Here is a 22273-nt window from a genome sequence, read left to right as displayed (position 1 = left end):
CAGTGTACCACATTCATCACTCGCACACACAGACTTGCTTAATTGTCCCGGGTTTCAGAGCCACTGCCTCAAAGTGGCCGCATAGTTAGATACCAGCTCTGCAACTAGCACTCAGCTGTAGCTGGTGGAATTTCTGCTGAGTTTAATTGAATCAGGAATTGCATTGTTCAGGATACATATAATCAGCTACTGTTTGACTGGAGTGCTCCATTCTGGGCCAACACTTCTGGCACCCTTTTCAGGACAGCAATAATGAGGGTTCTTGATTGCACATCAGCATGAAGGCCCAGCAACACTTTAAAGGGCTGTTGCAAAAACATGATTTCAAAGAAAAGGAGGACTTGTGGCACCTTAGAGACTAACCAATTTATTTGAGCATAAGCTTTCGTGAGCTACAGCTCACTTCATCGGATGCATTCAGTGGAAAATACAGTGGGGAGATTTATATACATAGAGGACATGAAACAATGGGTGTTACCATACACACTGTAATGAGAGTGATCATTTAAGGTGAGCTATTACCAGCAGGAGAGCGGGGGGGGGCAGGGGGGGGCGCGAAGGGGGAGAAACTTTTTGTAGTGATAATCAAGGTGGACGATTTCCAGCAGTTGACAAGAACGTCTTTTCTTTTTGTGAATACAAACTAACACGGTTGCTACTCTGAAACCTGTCATTATTTCAAAGGAGTTTTCGCTTGAAGTTGGGCATTTTCAAGGTAGACCTTTCAAATTAAAATGATTAAACCTTGATCCAATCAAGTGATTAAAACAAATCACAGATGGTTATTTTATGTTGTTCAATTCAATTAACTGAAAGCAGTGGGTCAAGCCATTCAGAGCAATCATCCGAATAAAATTTCTGTTTTGTTTTTATGCACTGCAAGTTTGCAGATGGATCCCATCCACACGGTTCAGCACTGGAGGTGGACTTGCCCACAGTTTAGGATAATTGGCTCTGAAGTGTCTAAATATGGTTAGAAGCCCAACGTAGGCTCCTATTTTTTTAAATCTTGGCCAGGCTTTATGACCAATAGGGCAACGTTGTTCTTGAAGGTTCTTTTCCGAGGAGAAAAGGGTTACTTACTGTATCAATATTGCCTTTTATTGTTTCTATCCTGCCCGCAAAAAACAGGAATATGGCTCCCTGTAATAAACAAACGCAACCATGAATAATTTTCATGCAGCTGATACATTCTTGCGACAAACACTAAACTAAATTAGGATTCATCTTACTTTTGGATAGCGAGCCAAGTAAGGCTTGAGTAGCTTTTCTGCCTCTTCAACGTTTCCTTTCCCTGTCCCTAGATTAGTTGAGTAAAACAATGCAAATGATGAAAAGGAATAGGAAACAATAGCCTTGAGTAATCATCATCTGGCCAATAAATAAGTTCTCCCATACAGTAGCATTTAGGTCCAAACGTAGGCGCTCATCCTGCAGCACTTCAGACAGATCAGAAGAGGGCACAAAGAAGTTGTGCTTACATGGAGGCACCGTAAAGGCAAACTAGTTCTGTGCTGGCAGAAATCTCCATGTGACATTGCTCCCTCCCTCCCTCCCCATTGCCTGGGATCCTCAATTCTGTGCAAGACAGAAAAAGAGAAGGAAAGTGAAAGTGGGCAGGATCTGATCCTGACTGCCCATTGCTTGGCTTCTGAAAGGCCACGGGAGCATCCCCCATTTCCTAATGCCATGGCAACCTTTTTAAAACATAGAACCATAAAGACTGGCACTGGACTAGGCCAGGTTTTTACTGGGCCACACTGCATGGCTTTTGCAGTTGCATAGGGCTATGAGACCAGAGTTGAGGTATCCAATGACACATTTTTCAGGTATATTTAGCAATTATTCTAAAAGCTGGTAGTATATTTGCCTAGGCCTAGCCCAAGGGGATTTTGTCAAAGAGTGCTTTAGGAGTAGGCCACGAGTGAATGTATCATTTTAATGGGAAATACGTCACCCCAAGAAGACAGCGGTGACAAATTAACATGAAAACAGGATTTAGCAAATCTTTTTACAAGGACTTAAACAAAAAAACCCAAACACTTCCAAAACAACTCACTAGACCACAGGAAGTATAACTTGTTCTTGTGACCTCTTCTTACGGCAACACCCCAACTCTCCCCTCAGGTCCCCCTCCCAAATGTCCTACTCAAGCCTCCATCTTGAAGAACAAAGCCCTTTCCACAGTGATGACAGTTATTGCAAAAATCAACCACCACAAATTATCCAACTCCGTCCAGTCCAGGTTTGAATGAACAATTCATCAACAGGTTTGCAATTTAACCACTTCTTCCCCTTGTTTCCCAGCAATAACTGATCATATGAAAGGACTATTATAGGGTTACTGTGAATAATCCTACCTAACACAAAGGTCATGAAGGTATGATAGCACAGCAGCAGCATGGTACACAGCACCGACCTAAAGCTGTACATCAATGCTCCCTCTTGAAGCTGCAACAGACCATACTCCTGTGCAAAAATCAGAGAAGGAAGACAAAGTCTTGTAAAGCAATTACAGTGCTATTTTGCTTTTCACTTCTGTAGTATCACGGGTAGCTATTCTGGTAGCTCAAACACATGGACTGCACTGTATATCTACAGCAGTGACACAAATTGTTTATGTAGTTATTAGAGGAGAACACACTTGCAAAATATCATGTGGCAGAGCAGTGACTCAGGGATAACTGGACAATTATCAGGGGAGAGCGCAATAGTGCTCACGAGTCATGAGTATCATCCAATAGAGCTAACGTCATTTCTGAAAAATAAAATACACAGAATTCTGCAGTACCTATGCAACTGGCAGATGTTACCACCATGTAATGTATCTCGGCACATCACACAGTGGTGACACGAATAGTTACTGTCAATGTAATATATATGATTTTGCCAAACACAAGTTATTGGACTCAGTATAGGTGAATGGGGTAAAATTTCATGACCTATATGATATGCAGGAGGTCAGACTAGATGATCTAATGGTCCCTTTGGGCCTTAAATTATACGACTCTATTAACACAACATAATATAAGTTAACGCTTTAGAATGGAGGACAGGAACACTGGCATACTGGAGACTAAGTCCTCAGAGTAACTTGCTACTTGACCTTCATTTAGCCTCCCTGTGCCTCAGGTTTGTTCATCTGTACTACAGGAGTAACACTGTTCTGTTCTATTCAGGTTCTTATATAATGCCCATTGTCACTGTGGTATCTGAGTACCATAATACATCTATATCTCAGAGACACTGAGGGACATCCTTACTTAATGATAATAAAGTATGCAAGCTGGTAGGGGGGAGAGAGAGAGAGAGACAAGTATTTTAAAATTACTCTTGGAGCACTTGCCTACAACAGCAATATCAGGAAATGACAGATCCAGGCGTGTTGCAAAAAAACTTCTTCCAAATTAACTCTTGCATTATTTCTTGCAAACCACTTCTTGCCTGTTTAAGATCCAATGTAAAAAACCAACAGAGGGTTCATGAAGACTGTATATCTAGTGGACCTAGGTTGCTTATAGAAAGGCACTGTGTACATCCAAGGGGTCTTCAGTACCAAAAGCACAAGTCGCTACCACTTGAGCTAAAGAAGTAACTCCATAAATTGTCAGTAAAAATCTTGTCTATTCTCACTGAGTCAGGTCAGGCACTGAGGGAGACCAGATCATACCCACTAAGAGAGCATGTTATTCCTGATGTTGTGCGCACTCACACTACCCCCTGCAGGAGAAGCAGCACATCACAACTACGACCTGACAGCCACCAACCCAGAAATAGTGAGAATGTGTTCCCAAACAAAATCCATCTTAGGGAATGTTGCTACTGTGCAATATACACAGCTGCCCAGGCAATAGATGGGTTTTAAATATAGGATCTGTTTAATCATATTCCCCAAATAGCTAAATAACACATTAAACACAGGACAGCATGGCAAATGTTATGTCCCTATGTTATGTGGTGCATACAACATTCAATACCCTATTGATTCCCGGCCAAGTCAGCAAAATAAAAGCGAAAACGAAGACCATGCAATGTGGGGAGAACAAAGGCAGCATTCAGAAACCTCAGAATGGCTTATTCCTATTTCAGCTGGGAGTTTAACTAAACTGCATCTGCTTCCCTGAAGTGAAATTACTTGAACAACTGGTGACCTAAAGAAGAGCTCTGTGTAGCTTGAAAACTTGTCCCTTCCACCAGCAGAAACTGATCCAATACAAGACATTATCTCACCTATCTCGTGTGTGTCAGATCCTGGGACCAACATGGCTACAACAAAGCTTCACACAACAACTTTTTAACCACATTTTTTTAATTGAGGGTCTTTACAAAGAAAGCAAAACACAGAGTTGCCTTTCTTGTCTCATGACTTGGCCATGTCACCACAAGCTTATCAAATAGGATGGATATTACCATTAGCTTATCTACATAATTGATTAATTAAATTGGGCACAAAGCAGACAGAGCACTTGAATGTGTTATGCAAAATCCCTTTGGAGTTAACTTTGGCTTAGTGTTTGCAGAAGAGCGGAAAATGCCAGATAAGAGGATTTCTAAGGGGGGAATGGTAACAATTACAAATTAAGACATATGTAAAAATTGATACTCAGCACAACTGATTTGGCACAAATATCCTCCCACTTCCAAGTTGACCCCATCAGTCTAATTTCCTGCCTTCTATGTCAATAATTCTGCCATTTGACCCATTGCCAAACTGCATTTAAGACACAGAGGATTAATTTAAAACTTTATAATGGTTCAGACTAAGAGCTGCTCTAAGTTAGACCAGCTGCCAATTGCCCTGAAGGGCAGCCCAGGATGTAAAGGAGCCCCAGGCATACTCTCATACACAAGAAACCCAATTGGAGGGAGTGGGGTGGAGGACATACTGGCTGATCTGTACCACCTGAGGATGCCACTACAAAGGGGAATTCTCTGGGGGCCAGATCCACTGGCTTCAGGGCATCTTTGCATCGGGGAATGATACAAGGTTGCTCTAATGCAGCTTTGGGTATGAATGTCTATAAATGCAGTATTAATAACCTACAGTAAACAAGCAGCCCTCCACACTAAGAGTGAAACATTATCCCCAAGTGTCCCAGTGCATTATGCCTCTGATTTATGCTCTCAGATAGGACTGTGATTTTGTCAACGCACAGGCCACATCTTCCTCTGAGTCTTGCCCAGCACCAAGCATTCTGACAGAATTTAAGAAATAATAAGATAATCGTCATCTTACAGTCAAAACACAGCAGGACTCAAAACTCCTTCCCTCTTGACTGTGATGCCATGAGTTACACATGCCTGTTCCCTCTCCCCTCCTACCATCTCCTGTCCTCCTTTCTATTTCTCTCACCTTGAAATGTCATGTCTGTACTCCAAGGGGCAACTTCCTCTTGCTGAGCTTTGGAAACCTGCCATGGTAAATGTGATTGCAAATGCAAGTAGCAATGCTTCTCTCAGATCTGGGCTTACGGCTCACAACCTTAAGCACCGCAAGATCTTTTTAGATTACAGTGTTACTGTCAAGGCACACCCCCCTTGAACTTTGGTCAATGGAATGTCTAAATACTCCCCTTTCTTTTGAAGGCATTTGGAACATTTTTCCTTATGTTTATGATAATTCCAGATCATGCTTCAGCCTGCTACCAACTATTTGAAACAGGAGCTGCTTACTCACTGGCACAAGGATAAACCCACACAGAGCCACATGAGAAATCCCAGGGCCTGTCCACAATCAAGAAGGAGAGATTGAATGAAAAAGGGAGAAAGTTTTCCTATATAAGATGACCGTTCATCAAGTGTCTTTACAAAAGCATGCTGATCATAGAATTGTAGGACTGGAAGGGACCTCAAGAGGTCATCTAGTCCAGTCCCCTGCACTCATGGCAGGACTAAGTATTATCTAGACCAGCAGTTCTCAAACTTTAGCAACCTGAGGACCCCCATTTTGAATTAAAATATTTCACAGACCCCCAAGTCCCCCGCTCAGCCCCAAGCCCTTCCCCCAAGGCCCCACCATTGCCCCACCTCTTCCCACCCCCACTCCACCCCTGCCCTTCCTCTTCCCCACCTCTTTCCGTCCCCCCCACCCCACAGCATGCCCCATTCCCACTCTTCCCCCTCCCTCCTGCACACCAGGGAACAGCTGTTCCCCAGCATGCAAGAGGCGTTAGGTGGGAGGAGTTGATCAGCAGGGCCGGCAGCCCCAGACATGATTCTGCCCCATCCCCCAAGCGTGCCCCATCCCCGCTCCTCCCCCTCTTCATCCCTCTCAGCAGGAATTAACATATCCTGCGCTGGGACAACAGATCTCCAGGAAAATACCTTTGATCTCTTCCTGCAGACCCACCCAAGACCCTATGAGTATGGTTGGTGAGTCCCACCCCACACTTTCTGAGTACATGCCAGGCCAGTTATTCCTGGGCATCTACTTAGGAGAATTTAGATATGTCTTTGAAGTTAATAGTTGCCATTAAAGACATAGAGAAAAGAATGGATACATAATCATATGCATGCTCTTTTAAGCTGGGTTCCACGCAGGAACAGAATCAGGGCTGTCAGGATTCTGTGATTACAGCATCTATTAAATTAGATAAATTCTCAACCTCCTTATTAAATTAACTCAATATCAACTACAAATAGTGCTTCTAAGCACTATTGCAATCCAATAAATAAATAGTAATAATCTCAACATTATACTTTGAACTGTTGCTTATCTTTCTTGTATTTTCCAAACATCATGTCACTGTCCTAAATTTTAAAATATTTACAAAGTTTGTTTTTTTTAAAAAAGACCAAGAAAAAAATCCTTGAGCAGCAGTAACGTCAGCTCCAGTAATGAAAACCCTGCAATACTCACATTTCAAAGAATGTTAGAATGGTGGGGTGGGGAATCAGATTCTAGCTGTAATGTATCAGCCACATTTATTACAATCTTATCAAATGAGTGATATTTACCTTGCTTCCAGAAAACCCAACAAACTCCAGTAATCGTAAGATCCGTGTTGGAAACATGGACAATGTCTGTGGAAAGAAACATAAATAAGCTGAGCAGTAATTGGAATTGATATTCTCCTCTCTCTCAACCCCAGGGTGTCTGATATGACCTGTCCAAACCCCAAAGGCAATCAATAAAATCATTAAAAGCCTAATTAGCTCCCCCTAAGTCTTCTTGTGTAGATGTATATTTCTCTCAGCTATTTGTTGTATCTCATGTATCCTTAAGGATTAAACAAAACTAAATCAGCCTCAGGATCACAGTAAATATGTAAACTCCTGTTTCCTAGGTAAAACTAACAGCAACTCTGGATAACACTGGTCGCTGCATTTTGCAGCATTTTAATGATTATTTCGATGGGAACTACAGAAATTAAAGGTTTGCCAGACCCATCAAGCAGGATACTTGCTATGTGTTACATGGATCAGTTTTTGGAGTCCACTAAACTGTTCCAAGAAACAGGTTCTTGTGTCAGAACAAACCAACCAACCACGAATCTGATCATGCAGACACTTACTACTGGGCACAGTTCTTATTACTCTAAGTAATCTCATTGAACTCAGGGTTAGGCCACCCGTTTGTAAAACAGGAAAACGGATACTACTCCTATATTAAAGTATACAAAAGATACACACGTGACACGGATTCACTTCTTGTTATGCAACTGCCTGTATGGTAAATACTAACTCCTACAACTAAACAATGACCTGTTTACACTAGCCTTTGAACCAAGTAGAGTGTAAATCAATGTTGCTTTTGCTGTTAACAATTGAAAAGCAAGTTTAAAATGGTCACGGCTAAAAAAAATAAAAATTATCCCCTTTTAAAAAAAGAGAGAAGGAACTATGCTTCTGGGGAAAAAAGTGACAGAGAACATCTGAGATGTATTTATACAGTATATCAAATAAATTGGGGTCCCAGTATTATGACAGCCAGTAAGGCAGTATTAATAGCAATAACCACCATTTTAGTTTGCATTCTTTCTTCTTATTATTTTAATGGGAGTCACCTTTATGCATTATGGGAAGGAGAGACACTAAAAGAACACACTAAAGGGGATGCTGTAGAAATACTCATCTATACTTTTTTAAAGAAGTATGAGAACAATTCATGCATAATCAGATTGCATCTGCTGTGACTCAGTTTTTAACTGTTGACAGTCACAGTTTACGTAACGTTTACATAAAGCTTCTCTGAGCACAGGGCTGAACACACGCAGAATCAAAATCAGACTTGCACAGAAAATATCTGGTAGTCCTGCTTCTGGCCAGTTTAGAAATCATCTTCTCATCCCAAAGCATCTTTACAGACACAGGGAGCAGTACAGCATTGCTGCTATTTATTCCTGTCCTTACCTTGTTCCTCCATTAAGTGCCACCTGGTCATGTTGCTGCAAATGATGTCCTGCCATCTAGCCAGTGGCCAGCCTCTAGGTCTGACTGACCTTGGCTGCTTCTGCATTATTTTCCTTGGCATCCTATCATCTGTTTGCCTCCTGCAGCGGTCCCCCACATTGTAATCTTTTAGATTATAGCCAATCCCCTTGATCTCAGATCCTTCTCTCCTTCTCACTTCATTTGTCTTAAAATCTTTACACCTGCCACCTTTTGAAGAACTCTCTCTCTACTGTCTCCTGCCTTCTGATGTCTGTTACCCCAACCCACAAGTGTGGCACCAAATATTGTGGAATAACGTGCTATGAATTAACTGAATCTAGCAGAAAAATTCTGATTTCAACCCTGGGCAGACAGGACTCGCTTAGCCTCTTTAGGCAAATCTGTCTAGGAGAAAGAACATTCTGATTTCAAATCTGAGCAGTGGATTAGGGTGAAAGTGCTGATGCTTCTTTCTACCATGCCAGCAGGCTATGGCATTCCCAGGAGCTGGATGGGGGGACTGGCCTAACAAGCCATTACATCCAAATCTTACTTGTTACAGTTTAAAAATACCACCAGTAAAAGCATCCTCTCTTTCACAGCATACTGGTACTTTCACTTCTGATGTGGGATGAAACCAAGACGTAGAAAAGTGCACAAAAATAATTAAACACCTGCATACCAACCCCACCTCACTGCCCACCCGCAAAAAAGTCAATTTAAACTTATGAACACTGAAAATTGTTCAGATTAGATTCTGGTTAGTTCTTATTTTAGTCAAACTGATTTGCCATCTCTGGCTGGGAGAAGTGGCAGTGATTGGGGATGGTACCTTTTGCCTGCAGGATTCCATATCAAAGGCAGTGTAGTTCAGTTCAATCACAGAGGGGTCTCAGACACATCATCTTTAAGCTTTAGGTATTGTAAACATGCAGGGAGCTCTCAGGCTGAAGACTGAGCTGTGATCAGCTCTTTCCACAGTCGAACTACTGATCACAGCTCAGGTTACTGAAATGGCCCAAGATGCTACTTTGTCCTGACCACAGTGCTAACATAGGCCCAAATCCTACAATGAACGTTGGATGGGCAGATGCTTGCACTCATGCAGAGACTCCTTGAAGTCAGCAGAGCTCCATGCAAATGCAGAGGAGTGCTTGCACACAGTAAACTGTAGGATCGTGGCCATAGCAGTTCCTCTGTATTTCTCTTTTATGTGCAGAATGTTCACCCTTCATGTTTCTTAATCACGTTAATATCTGCAGATGCTGTAAACCAGCAGAGGGCCGGCCCAGCAAATACTTGCACACTTCTAACTTCAAACATGAGCGCTTCCATTAAACACCTGCGTTCTACTGAGTTTAAGTTAAGCATGTCTGTAAGTGTTTACAGGAGGGGGGCCTTAGTGAAGACTTCTTTTACATACCAGGTTGAAAGCTCCAACTCCAAGCTTTACACCACCTTCAAAATGGAGATAGTTCTTTCCTTTAACATAGTTTGGAGACTGTATAAGACTGTCCAATTCCCTAACAATACAGAAGATAACATTACAGAATACATAGATAACCGGGTAAGTATTTAGCCCAATTCAGTTAGAAAGCTGACCAGTCATTTAGAAATATAACAATTATAGTCATAACTCTGAAGTCTCATCTAATCTAGATAGATGAAAGTAGCCAGAAGCTATTGTTAACCATGGGATGGTGGTAAAAGGTCTCATTTCTCTTTCCTATTCATTAGTACAGTAGAGAACAGCTTCTTTCTACATGTGCAAAACTTTAACAAACCAGGAGTCTAAGAAAGCATGCCATCAGTGAACATGTGAAGAGCAAATTCTTTATCATGCAAACATCAGGAAATATACCAGGATTTATGTGTACATGAACTAAGAACATCTCTTGTATTTGCAAAAATGAAGAGAGATGCCAGCTTGGTAGACTTACATGGTTGTCTTTCAAATGATGGATCTATGAACTTGTACTCTACTGTCATGAGTGCTTTAAAAAGGAGAATTCCATATACCATTAACATTTCTAGGGGAGCTGCCTACAGTATTGTGTGGCAGGATGATGCAGCATGTTACAGAGGCAAAGAGTTCTGTGGCACCTTATAGACTAACAGACGTATTGGAGCATAAGCTTTCGTGGGCGAATACCCACTTCGTTGGATGCATGCAGTATACGTCTGTTAGTCTATAACGTGCCACAGGACTCTTTGCTGCTTTTACAGATCCAGACTAACACAGCTACCCCTCTGATGCACATTACAGAGGACACACTGAGCTCTGTGAGTGACTTTGCTTTTGTTCTTATTTGCCTGGCTGTTTTTTCCAATAATCTAAAAAAAGTTATTCAGGCGGAAAACATAAGGCAGCACATTCATATAACAGTACAGAGGAAACAAGCTGTCTGACAAGTTGAAAGCTACTCAAGATGTGTTTGATTGGTTTTAGGACTGAGGGAGGAGGTTGGACATAAACAGCATCTGCCTGTGGAGGTGGCTCACTTGCTAGCCACCAATCAGTATTAAATCCATGTTCTCTAGGAGTGAACTGAGGAGGACCACTTATCCCAATCTGCGTGGGTTGAAAATTACTCATGCTCCTAGATTTTGAAGATAGTTATTATAGCTTACACCATGTGCCTAAGTAAATAAATAACAACAATGCTAATTGTTTGAAACACCCCCTCCCACCAGAGTCTTTTTATTGCAGAAGTGCATCTGGTATGATAATACCACAATAATTCAGGCCTACTTACCTATATGTCTGATAGCTGTTCCTGACTTTGATGCCTCCTTTGATAAAGCTAACCATGTTCTCATCCTGGTGGAAGGGAAACACATTAGCACTGAGCAATTTAAACTGCATTTGCTTTCTGGAAATTAATATATGGGAGTAAAACAAATTAAGATGAATCAGACAGGATGAGTCTCTATGGAGCAGTAAATAGCTAAGACTTAGGATTTCTTTTCTAATTTTTGTTGGATCATATCAAAGAAGTTCTGTATTAAAATCACAAATGAGTTTGATTCCCCATAGTTTAAATTCCAGGGTATTACTATTTAAGAGGTCTCTTGGTTTTTGGTCTCTTGTTTTTACTGTTTCTCGCCCTCTCTGTGTGAAACTTGCAAGCTGCTAATTGTGTTAGTACATCCTAAGACAGAGAGAGACTAAAAGCGATACTTTGTAACAACAGAAACAGCACACAGAGACTCCCTGCCCTTTTGTTGTATTTATCTCGCTTTGTTAACAATTGTGATTAAAATAGAGATAGAGGATGTATGTGGATGGAGGCTTCATGTGGATAATAAATGAATGATCAGGGAGGTGCCAACCTAAGAATCCAGTGTCGATCGGCCGAAGAAGGTGTCAAGTGGAAACAACCAGAGGACCCCCCGGAGGGCAGACTGGAATCCACCCAACAGCCTCAAGGATGGGAGACCCGAAGAACGAGATAACATCTAGCAGCACGGAGCCGTCAGGAATGTGCCATCTGCTGATTAATTCAGCAACAGCATGATGAAGCAATTCCCATAGACTGGCATAGGAAGAAATTCCTATAAAAGTGGACTCTAGAAACTGAGAACTTTGGGGTCTGATTCTGCAAACCAACTTCCAGGAGCATCAGATGAGCATCTGACAAGGCCCTGCTCCCTCCTTGTGTCAGGCCACCTGGCCAGTGGCTTAGCACAAGCAACTCTAAGGCTGGTAATTATGATAACAACCTTGCAGAACCTGTGTTTGTGTGTGTATGAATGAATGTGTGAATAAATATGAAATTGAATGGAATGTTATCGCTATAACTAACTGCTTACTAAGATTCTTTCTGTATTCACAATAAATGTGGCATTTTGCCTTATCCCCTTTAATAAGATCCTGCTGGTTTTTATTTTATTGGTATAACAGTAAATGGTTAAGACTTAGGACTTCTTTTCTAATTTTTGTTGTTTTTACGGTGTTCTAAAATATCAGATTTTTATTTTTATTTTCATGCTTTCTGTGATTAGTTGCTTTAACTCTGAGCCATGGCTCTTTAGTCTACATTAATGGCCACAGGAATAGAATAATATTGTCTCTTGTTGCTATTAGCAAAAAGTGGCACCTACAGTACAGACAGCTGTGACTGTTTTAAACGAATGAAAAGAGCTTTGAACCATTTGTCCTTCAGCACGGTTAAGGTTCAGACATTCCCTGGCTCAGCACCAGCTACGAATAGCTGACTGCCTGCACCAGATCCTGCTGGATGCAATTTGGTTTCATGAAAAACATCAGGTATGTTGGATGTGCTCTCTTTTTGTTACTGGATTTTAACGTGTTAATGGTAAGTGTGTAGCACAGCCATAAAAAGCAATGTAACAAATGCTCAGATATTGTATAACAAAACATAAGAAACATGGAATCTGCAAGATAAAATATGTAGGGGCCTTTGAGTTAAGAATTATGACTTAACCTATGAGAAACCGCTTGATAATTTTCCGTTCGTAGCTTCTTTCCTCATTTATCACTAATGGGTAATGCCCCCCCACCTGTGGGATATGGAGGCAAGCTGCAGGCTCCAGGACTAAGCCCTGCCCTTCAACTCAGGCCAGCAAAAAAGTGTTTCAAAAAGCTGAAGAAACACTCCAGGAATCAAATATTAGCATCAAAGACAACAGCTTGATATAATATATGAATTAAATGTATGTTTAAATCTCCCTTTCGAGAAAAAAATCAATTTGTTACCAACTGTATTCCAGTCATTTACCATATGACACGGGTGGTCTGAATGAGGGGAGAAGCTGCTAACAGGAAGAAAATTAGCAGGCAAGAAATTTTTCATTCTGCTGCACAGCTTCTCTCCACATTCATCATTAATAGAAAGTAAGGAGTAGTGAATCAAAGAAGTGGTGGTGAGGGAGGATAAGCAGAGTTGTAATTATTATTGTAGAATTCTATTCTGGAATGGAAATTATCTCCCTTGTGCCACATTTTAAAGCAAGAATTTTGTAATTTAAGGAGCAAATCCAGTAGGGAACTTTCCTACCAAAAGAGGTCTCTGCAGAGGAATGGAAACTTATTTTGCAAAACTTCCTCAGATGAAGCTCATGCACTTGGGGGGATTCCTACTCCGTAAATAGTCCTCCAGATGCCTAGCATGTCAATTGCTGCAGGATTTTAATAATAAAAGATGGGAGAGCTATTTCCCAGGAACCGTGGAAAGAAGAACTTACATTGAACTGAAAAGTTTCTGGAGCTTTAGCATTTTTTTCATGACAATAGCAGTGTGGTTCTTGTATAGATAGAGGAACTAATTCCAAAACCTGTCTTTCAGAGGCAAAGGTGATTGGAAAAGCCAGACACAGGCTTGTCTAATCTGTTGTCCTGATTAATCTTGACATCTGATGCTCAGGTGGGGCGTCCGATGTGCCTTTCTAAAGAATGTTGCTAGGGCTGGTTCCCACTTTTATGCAGTGCTTGGTTGTAGGACTCCAGTCAATCATTCTGGAGAAACTCTAGTGTAGCCGATATCAACAGAATTTTACAGTTGTCTTGCTTGGGTCATCACCAGTGAGGCCTCAGCTGGAGTACTGTATCTAATTCTGGGTGCCACACTTTAGAAAAGATGTGGACAAAATTGGGAGAGTCCAGAGGAGAGCAACAATGATACAAGGTTTAAAAAACCTGACCAATGAGGAAAGGTTAATAAACTAGACATGTTTAGTCTTGAGAAAAGACGAGTGAGCGGGGACCTGGTAATAGCCTTCAAATATGTTAAGGGCTGTTACAAAGAGAACAGCAAACAATTATTCTCCATGTCCAGTGAAAATAGGACTGTAGGGGAAGTTAAGCTCTGGAATATTCTTCCAAGGGAGACTGTAGAATTCCCATCATCAGAGGTTTTGAAGTACAGGTTGGACAAACACCTGTCAGGGATGGTCTAGTTTTAATTGGTCCTGCCTCAGCACAGGGGGCTCAACTTAATGACCTTTTGAGGTCCCTTCCATCCCTACAGTTCTATGATTATTATTTGTATTATGGCAACATCTAGGCCTTGGTCCCATTGTGCTGGGTACTGTACAAAAGACAGTCTGTTTCCCAAAAAGCTTTCTGTTTCCTCTCACACCAGAAATGTAATGTGACCAGATCAATGAGTGAAATTTCCTGATTGAATTCTCTTTGGATATCAAAATTTCTCAACGAGGCTAATGGAAAATCCTTGCAGAATTACACTTTCTCTTCCAATGTCCAGGCTGTAACTGTAGGTGGTCCAGGTCTGGATGAAGGAGCCCCTGCTTAAAGAGGCATGGTGTTTTCTGCAGGTGCAATGGAGGTTCCTGGGCTATCAAGTACAGAGTGCCTTTTGGGCCATTAGAGGACTATGGGGAGACCTTTTCCCTCTTTTCTGTATCCTTTATGCGACCTGTCTTGAAAGATAGCAGATTCTTCTCTGTCCAGGATATTATTTCCATTGTCACAGAGAAGCTTTGACAGCTGGCTACTCCTTATTTTTGAAAGGGATATAAACACTGATGCTTCAATCATAAACAAACATTTACATGGGAGGTAGCAGGAAACGTCCCCTATGAGCACCATAACTATCCACAATGTGGTTTCTTGCACCTTCTTTTGAAGCAGCTGGTTCTGGCCACAATTATAAATGAGATATTGGACTAAATGGACCACTGGTCTGAACTATGCAGTCATGTGTGTATGTTTTCATTCTGACAACTTTGTCAGTGTTGTATCTAAGCAAATTAAATGAATGTGGATTCTAAATTTTTGACAATTTGTCATCCATGTATGCAGTCCACCTTGTGAGACTTGCTTGAGCATGTTGGTTGTACTTACCTGCCCACAAATGGACTTTTGAAGGTGATCTGAGAAGGACATCTAATTTTGCATTGTACCCGGTAAATGGTTCTATGTCCTTAAAGGAATATCTGGAGAGTGCATTTTGAAAAATCTCATTCAGAGATGAAGCCAGTACTTGTGTCATAAATATAAAGGGAAGGGTAACCACCTTTCTGTACACAGTGCTATACAATCCCTCCAGGCCAGGGGCAAAACCCTTTCACCTGTAAATGGTAAAGAAGCTAAGGTAACCTCGCTGGCACCTGACCCAAAATGACCAATGAGGGGACAAGATACTTTCAAATCTGGATGTGTGTGTGGGGGGGTAACAAAGGGTTCTGTCTGCCTGTGTGATGCTTTTGCTGGGAACAGATCAAAAATGCAAGCCTTCCAACTCCTGTTAAGTTAGTAAGTAATCTAGCTAGAAAATGCATTAGATTTTCTTTTGTTTAATGGCTGGTAAAATAAGCTGTGCTGGAGGGAATGTATATTCCTGTTTTTGTATCTTTTTGTAACTTAAGGTTTTGCCTAGAGGGATTCTCTATGTTTTGTATCTGATTACCCTGTAAGGTATTTACATCCTGATTTTACAGAGGTGATTCTTTTACCTTTTCTTTAAATTAAAATTCTTCTTTTAAGAACCTGATTGATTTTTCATTGTTCTTAAGATCCAATGGTTTGGGTCTGTGTTCACCTGTACCAATTGGTGAGGATTATTATCAAGCCTTCCCCAGGAAAGGGGGTGTAGGGCTTGGGGGGATATTTTGGGGGAAGACATCTCCAAGTGGGCTCTTTCCCTGTTCTTTGTTTAAAACGCTTGGTGGTGGCAGCATACTGTTCAAGGACAAGGCAAAGTTTGTACCTTGGGAAAGTTTTTAACCTAAGCTGGTAAGAATAAGTTTGGGGGTCTTTCATGCAGGTACCCACATCTGTACCCTAGAGTTTAGAGTGGGGAAGGAACCTTGACAACTTGGCACCAGCAATCCTACCTGTAGGAGATAATTGGCTAGAAATGACCACTGCCAGGAAATGAATGATACAATGATGTTTTGGATCTTTGCAAATCTTTACCATGGTAGGAAAATTATGGCCAGAGCCAAGTAGTTTTGACCCATGGGTGAGCAATTTTCTGCATTGGGTTCAAAAAGTTCTTCTCGATTTTTTGAACCACCAGTGGGTATGTATCCTTTCCAGCAGCTGGCATATTATGAATTGGTCTATTTCTCTCAACAGGGTACCAATTGGCATGCTGTCCATGAATGGGTATGGAGCCTTCCACAGGGGATCAGAGATTTCAGGAGGCGGTCAAGGCCCTACAAGTCTCTCCAACTCAAAGCTCATATTCTGGCAGCACAAGGGTCAGTGGGGTATACCAGGCCCAGTGAGGCGCCTAAGAAGCTGCCCAGAACAACTCACACACTTGGCTCTGTGTTTGCTGCTGCAGTGAAGGGCAGAGGGAGCTCACTTCAGAGGTGCTGTACCAGAGAAACCAGAGGGTGAGAGCGTCTATACTCCAGAGATTCTTCATCTCAGGAGAGGGAAAGAGGAGCTAGATGCTGAAATGAAGTCACTACTGCACAAAAATAAATAGAAATTAAAAGTTAGAAAACAAAATTGCTAGAAGAAACTGAACTGCCAACTTGGTGTGCTGCTGGGGGCAGAAAATCTGGTAGCTTGATCTGAAGGGCAGGACTTAGTCCCAGAGTCTCCATCAACAATACTGAACCGCCTGCAAATTCCACACTGAGGGGCATTATACATTAGCGATAGATGAGAGAGAAGCTGTGCAGTATAAATGAGTGTGTCACTCCTGGTATGATAATATGTCCCCAGAGAGTTTAATCCAAATCATGGTGCAGCAAATGCTCACAGAACAATGTGCCCCTGTTTACTTTCGTTCCATAGAGCAAATGTTTATTTCCATCATTCAGCTGGAGGGTTCCACAGGGCGTCATACATACTAGTTTAAAGGCTGCTTCCTGTTTAGCAGTTGGGGGAAGGTTTCAGAAACAGGACATTTACTTCAGTTTCAGCCCAGAAATTCAGAAAAGTCACATTTGCTAAGAATGAAAAGAACCAATGCTACAAGAGATGCCTGAATATCAACCTCCCTAGGGAAACCCTGAGGCTGATTTGAGAAAGCAGTTGCTGACTGGCACCCATGCGCTACGTATTTTTCCTGAATTCAGTTCTAATCATAGAAAGGAACAAATGCTATGAAAAGCCTTTGAACTGTCAGCACAGTAAAAGCTGTGTTATCTGGCACTTTACCAACTGGAAAGCTCTAGAAGCTGGCATTTCTGATATCTCCCAATGCAAATCTTCACAGGGATGCCAAGTGTCCGGTTTTCGACCAGAACACCCAGTCAAAAAGTGACCCTAGCAGCTCCGGTCAGCACTGCACACTGGGCCATTAAAAGTCCAGTTGTTGCAGGGCTGGCAGGCTCTACCTGGCTCCTCATGGCTCCCCAGAAGTGACAACATGTCCCTGCTGCTCCTAGACGGTGGAACGGCCACGGGGCTCCATATGCTGCCCCCACCCAGAGTGCTGGCTCTGCAGCTCCTATTGGCCGGTAGCTGTGGGGGCAGTGCCTGTGGGCGGAGGCAGTGCGCAGAGCTGCCTGGCTGCACCTCCACCTAGGAACAGCAGGGACATGTTGCCACTTGTAGGGAGTTGCCCGAGTTGAGCGCCGCCAGAATCCGGTACCCCGAAGCCCCTCCCACGCCCTACTCCCTGCCCCAAGCCCCCTCCCACCCCCAAACTCTCTACCTGAGCCACACCCCGCACTTCCTCTCCCGCCCCAACCCCCAGCCTTGAGCCCCCTCCCACACTCAAACTCCCTCCCTCCATTGGCAAGTATAACTCTTACTTAACCAGAATTTTTGACTAACTGGAACCCCCCATTCCCCCAACATGCCAGATAACAAAGCTTTTACTGTAGTTTGTACTTCCTGGGAAAAGGGCAAAGTGGCTTTTTACAGTGTTTTGGTAATCTTCATTAAGCATCTGAAGTAATCACTTTAAAAACTCTTAGTAAGTATAAGAGGTAAAGCACCTTCATTTAATTTTTAGATCTAGCTCTTGCTTCCATGAAAAATTAAAAGGCTAGAACAGAAAATGAATGATGTCTTGCGCATCCCACCCTAAGCAACACTGCACAGACATGTTGTGAGAAGAGGGAGCACATGAACAGGGCCTTCTTTATGCGTAGGAGACAGAAGAAGTTATGTCCTTTCTCTTAAGTTTCTTATGGATGCATGAATGGTTTTAAAAAGAAATGTACCATTTAAGGCCAACAGAGCTGCCATAAATGTCCCTCTCCTAAGATACTAAGAACACTACCAGCACTATGTAGTGCCTTTCAGCCACAGATATCAAATCAGTTTATGAAGCTGGTAAATTTGATTATCTCCTCTTCACAGATGGGGAGGCAGAGAGAATAAGTGACTTGTCCACCGCACTATGGGAAGCAACTGAGTCAGGAATAGAAATTAAGAACTGCAACTCTCATTCACCTGCTTTAACCACAGACTGAAGTTCAGCTGAAAGCTGCTGATGTTATCTCATGGGGCAAGCCAAACTTTTATACTCTAAGCAAAAGATACACGGAGAAAGAGAGAGGGAATGCTTTTTCTCCCAGAACACAAATCCGCACTGTCTAGTAACAACAGTGGAACATCCAGAGGAGATAGCCCTTCAAGAACAACCTTGTTAAAGTAGATTCATTACTTTGATCACTCACTGGATTTTGGGAGAAGCAGAGGAACAAGCTCCCCTGCATGCTACAGCTCCAATGACCTTTGTTCCTCTTCCATGCTACCCCATCCCCATTCATACACTTACCACACTTACTGAAGTGACCTTCCACCCAGTCAAAGAACGTGAGGACAACTGCTTTCCAAGCACCTCAGCATCACTCCTAAGTCATGCAGAGGGGGTGCTGGAGAGAGCTGCAAGGTGTTTCCTCCACACAGACTGCAGCTGCCTCCATGGCACTTTGAGACCAAGAAGTAAGGCCCACATCTTAGGCACCTAATTCCTATTGATTTCAAAGGAAGTTAGATGCCTAAATACCCTGGAGGATGTGGGCCCAGAAACTTGGTCCAGTAAACTGGACCTGGGTCACTTGCACGGGTGTATGAAAATGTGCACTTTTATGTCCCACATAAAGATTTCCATCTGTATGCAACTGATTTTCAAAACCTCTGTTCCCCTCCTGCTTTCATGAAACAGCCATAACGGCTGGTACTGTACCTGCAGAAATGTGAGAGCCGCTCTCTGAAGCAAGCATTCAGCATAGCAAACTTCGGCATGAATTTCCTCTAGTGTGAAAGGGAGGAGAGGGAAAAGACACAATCAGACAACAGATTAATTAAAGTAGTAGTATTATACCCCCAAATAGGAAAACAGAATACAATAAATGCAAAGGGTGAGAAAACCTCAAAAAGAAAATCTGATCACAGAGTTTGTTTCTTTCAGGTTGTTGAACTAACCCCAAGTGATAGTAACACAAAATTGTTACCAAGTGGCTGCTCGGTGGCTATATGAAACGATCAGCCCAGATCTTGGCAGACAGGGGTCTAGAATACAGTGGTTATCACCAGAAATTGTAGCAGTCTCAGCAGAGAAATAAGAATGAAGGCTCTATTCAACAAAGCAAGTACTTAATTTTAAGCATATAAATCATCCCATCCCTATCCACCGAGGCATTTAAACGAAGGTGCTATACTGCATAGGGATGGGATAAGTCACATACTGAAGGTCAAGCATGTATTTAAGTGCTTTGCTGAACGAGGACCCACATGGGCACGGAGATCAATCTGTTGTCACCCTAGAAGAGTTACCTCCAAGCCAAGGAGAGGCACTTTGGTAAGATGGCATAAGCAAGCTTGCTTTGCCCCACTTGAATTCTAATCCTGGTTCTGCCACTCCTGTACTGAGCAGGGAATGTGTTTGTATGATTTATTAATTCTGTATGAGATTACGAACCCTGTGTGTCTGTGTCAGGCTGCACACTCCATTCTGAATATGCAGCCTTTTGCCTTCTCTCTGCTGTTTGCCTCCATGTTGGGTTGAACATTCCAAAGGCTGGTAGCAAAAGAACAATAGAGGGTACCCAATCATTGGAAATCTATTCACATTAGACAAAAGAATGATCCTTGCCCAGAAAAACTAGTTTAGCAGGGGGCAAGTCACTTTGGCAACAAAGTCACCAGACAGGAGTTTGTGCTCATGAGGGGAACTGGCAAAGGTGTCACCTGACACAGGGCACTGAAGGTTTTTAAAAGGGTAGAGGCTAGTCTGCTTAGTGGCCAGCCATGTTCTCCAGTTCATGAGGGAGCAACCACTCACCATGTAACAGTCTGCATGAGTCAGGGGACACCATCCCTGCCTAGATCCACAGCTCCCAAGGGAAGGGTAAAATAGAAAGTGAGGGATATTGCCGCTTCAGAAGTTTATTATTTTGTATGATCGGTACCTGTCCGTGCTTTACATGATTAAGGATAAAAAAGCATAAAGGTGTTAGACTTGGCAGAGTGCGGGTGTTGACTGCTTCACAACTAGTGTGTGCCCCTAAGAGAATTAAACTATAAATGAGAAGTTTCTCATCTCTGGGGAGTAGTTCTGGGGGAGGGGTGTGTTTAAGTCTTGGGGAGTGTGACGGGTCAGCACTGAACTTAGAGGGGCTAAGCAGCTGGACAGTAGGTTCTGACACTCGGAGGTGGTGCCAGATAGAAGATCAGCACCCTGAGAGTGTGCCTAGGGACCCTGAGAGTGGGGCAGTGGCTAGACTCCATTCAGGCTCCAGGAGCTCGAAATACCCAGCAATCCAGCACCGCAGAGGCTTGGATTCCCCTCCCAGCCCTCCTAGTGAGTGGCCAGGAAGGGGCACTGACTAGAATCTGTGACAACTAGTCTTCGATTGAGCATTTCGTTTCTGTGCCGCCGCTTCCCCCTCTGTATAACGGGGATAACACCACCAACTTGCCTCACCCGGGGGGCGGGGGGTTGTGAGAATTAGTTAATGTTAATACAGTGCTTTGAAAACAAAGTGCTATCACTGCTAAACACCTATTGCTGTGAGGTTGTAGCAGCATCAAACATGGGCCAGCAAGACAGCAGCACAAAGACAGAGGCTGCAGACATATCATCTCTTCTGCCCTTTTCTCCTGGGGCCACACAAGGCAAGACCTTTCATTTAGGGGTGGGGGTGTGAAAGGGCAAAGAAAAAGGAGCTAGGGAAGAGGTGTGTGAACCACTCCTGAGCACTTCCCCTCTATTCAGGGCAGTCGTCCTGAGCACCAACTTCCAGGGGCACCAGATCAACAGATGGAGGGGGCGGGAGGGTGCCATATCACTCAGCAATTTTGTTTTGTTCTGTTTGTTTTGGGGGGGGGTGTCTTTTTTCCTCCCCCCCCCCCAGCTGCTTGTGTGGGGCAGCCAAAAACATTTTCCATCCTGGGTTGCAAAGCACATAGGTCAGCCCTGCATCAATCAACAGATTCGTAGGGTGGCATTAACGGAGGTCTTGAGGGAAGAGCTTTATTTTGTGCCCCTCCCACCCCAGGCTGAAGGCTATAATGATGCACAACAACAACTGGACAGAGGATGGTCACACACGATAAAAACGGCAGTGGCTCCAGAGTGAACATGTGGGCTATGCCCACTTTAAGCTCTTGAGCCAACCACCTCACAAAATACAGAATTAATACAAAGAAAGAAAGAAAATACCACATCTGAATGCTGGGGAACTGGATCTTATACAAGAAGAGCCCAAAGAGCTGAAATGCTGGTTTCGGTTTTGGAAATGGATCATTGAATACTACAATCTTACTTTAATTGCCTGCACGGTCCAACATACGTAGCTCTACGGAACACAAGCTCACATATTAAATGTAGTCCAACCCAAGGCTGAGTTGCCTTAATGTACTTCCTTCAGAGATCACGTTCAGCTTGTTTTGCGCAGTATTATGGTGTTGCCAACTCTCTAGATTTATTCATGAGTCTTGTGATATTTGGTGCAGGGATTTTAAGCTCAGGCTCCTGGAGTCATGCGGGAATCTCAGGGT

At 42.8% G+C, this 22273-nt stretch overlaps 1 protein-coding gene across 3 annotated transcripts in view; it reads right to left on the bottom strand.

Moving 5' to 3' along the window:
* The window catches only part of TTC39A (tetratricopeptide repeat domain 39A), a 90069-nt gene that overhangs the window by 19096 nt on the left and 48700 nt on the right, over window positions 1-22273 (bottom strand). For all 3 annotated transcript variants that reach the window (XM_075131857.1, XM_075131856.1, XM_048860214.2), the window contains exons 5-11: window positions 19458-19525; window positions 11130-11194; window positions 9797-9896; window positions 6958-7023; window positions 2361-2469; window positions 1233-1300; window positions 1084-1143 (exon numbers count right to left, since the gene is read on the bottom strand). In XM_075131857.1, coding sequence (XP_074987958.1) covers window positions 1084-1143; window positions 1233-1300; window positions 2361-2469; window positions 6958-7023; window positions 9797-9896; window positions 11130-11194; window positions 19458-19525 — 536 coding nt within the window. The remainder of the gene's footprint in view (window positions 1-1083; window positions 1144-1232; window positions 1301-2360; window positions 2470-6957; window positions 7024-9796; window positions 9897-11129; window positions 11195-19457; window positions 19526-22273) is intronic.

Source organism: Caretta caretta, chromosome 8, assembly GCF_965140235.1.
Source record: "Caretta caretta isolate rCarCar2 chromosome 8, rCarCar1.hap1, whole genome shotgun sequence".
Lineage (NCBI taxonomy): Eukaryota > Metazoa > Chordata > Testudines > Cheloniidae > Caretta > Caretta caretta.
Note: the sequence above shows the minus strand (reverse complement) of the source record. Positions and strands in the feature narration are given on the sequence as shown.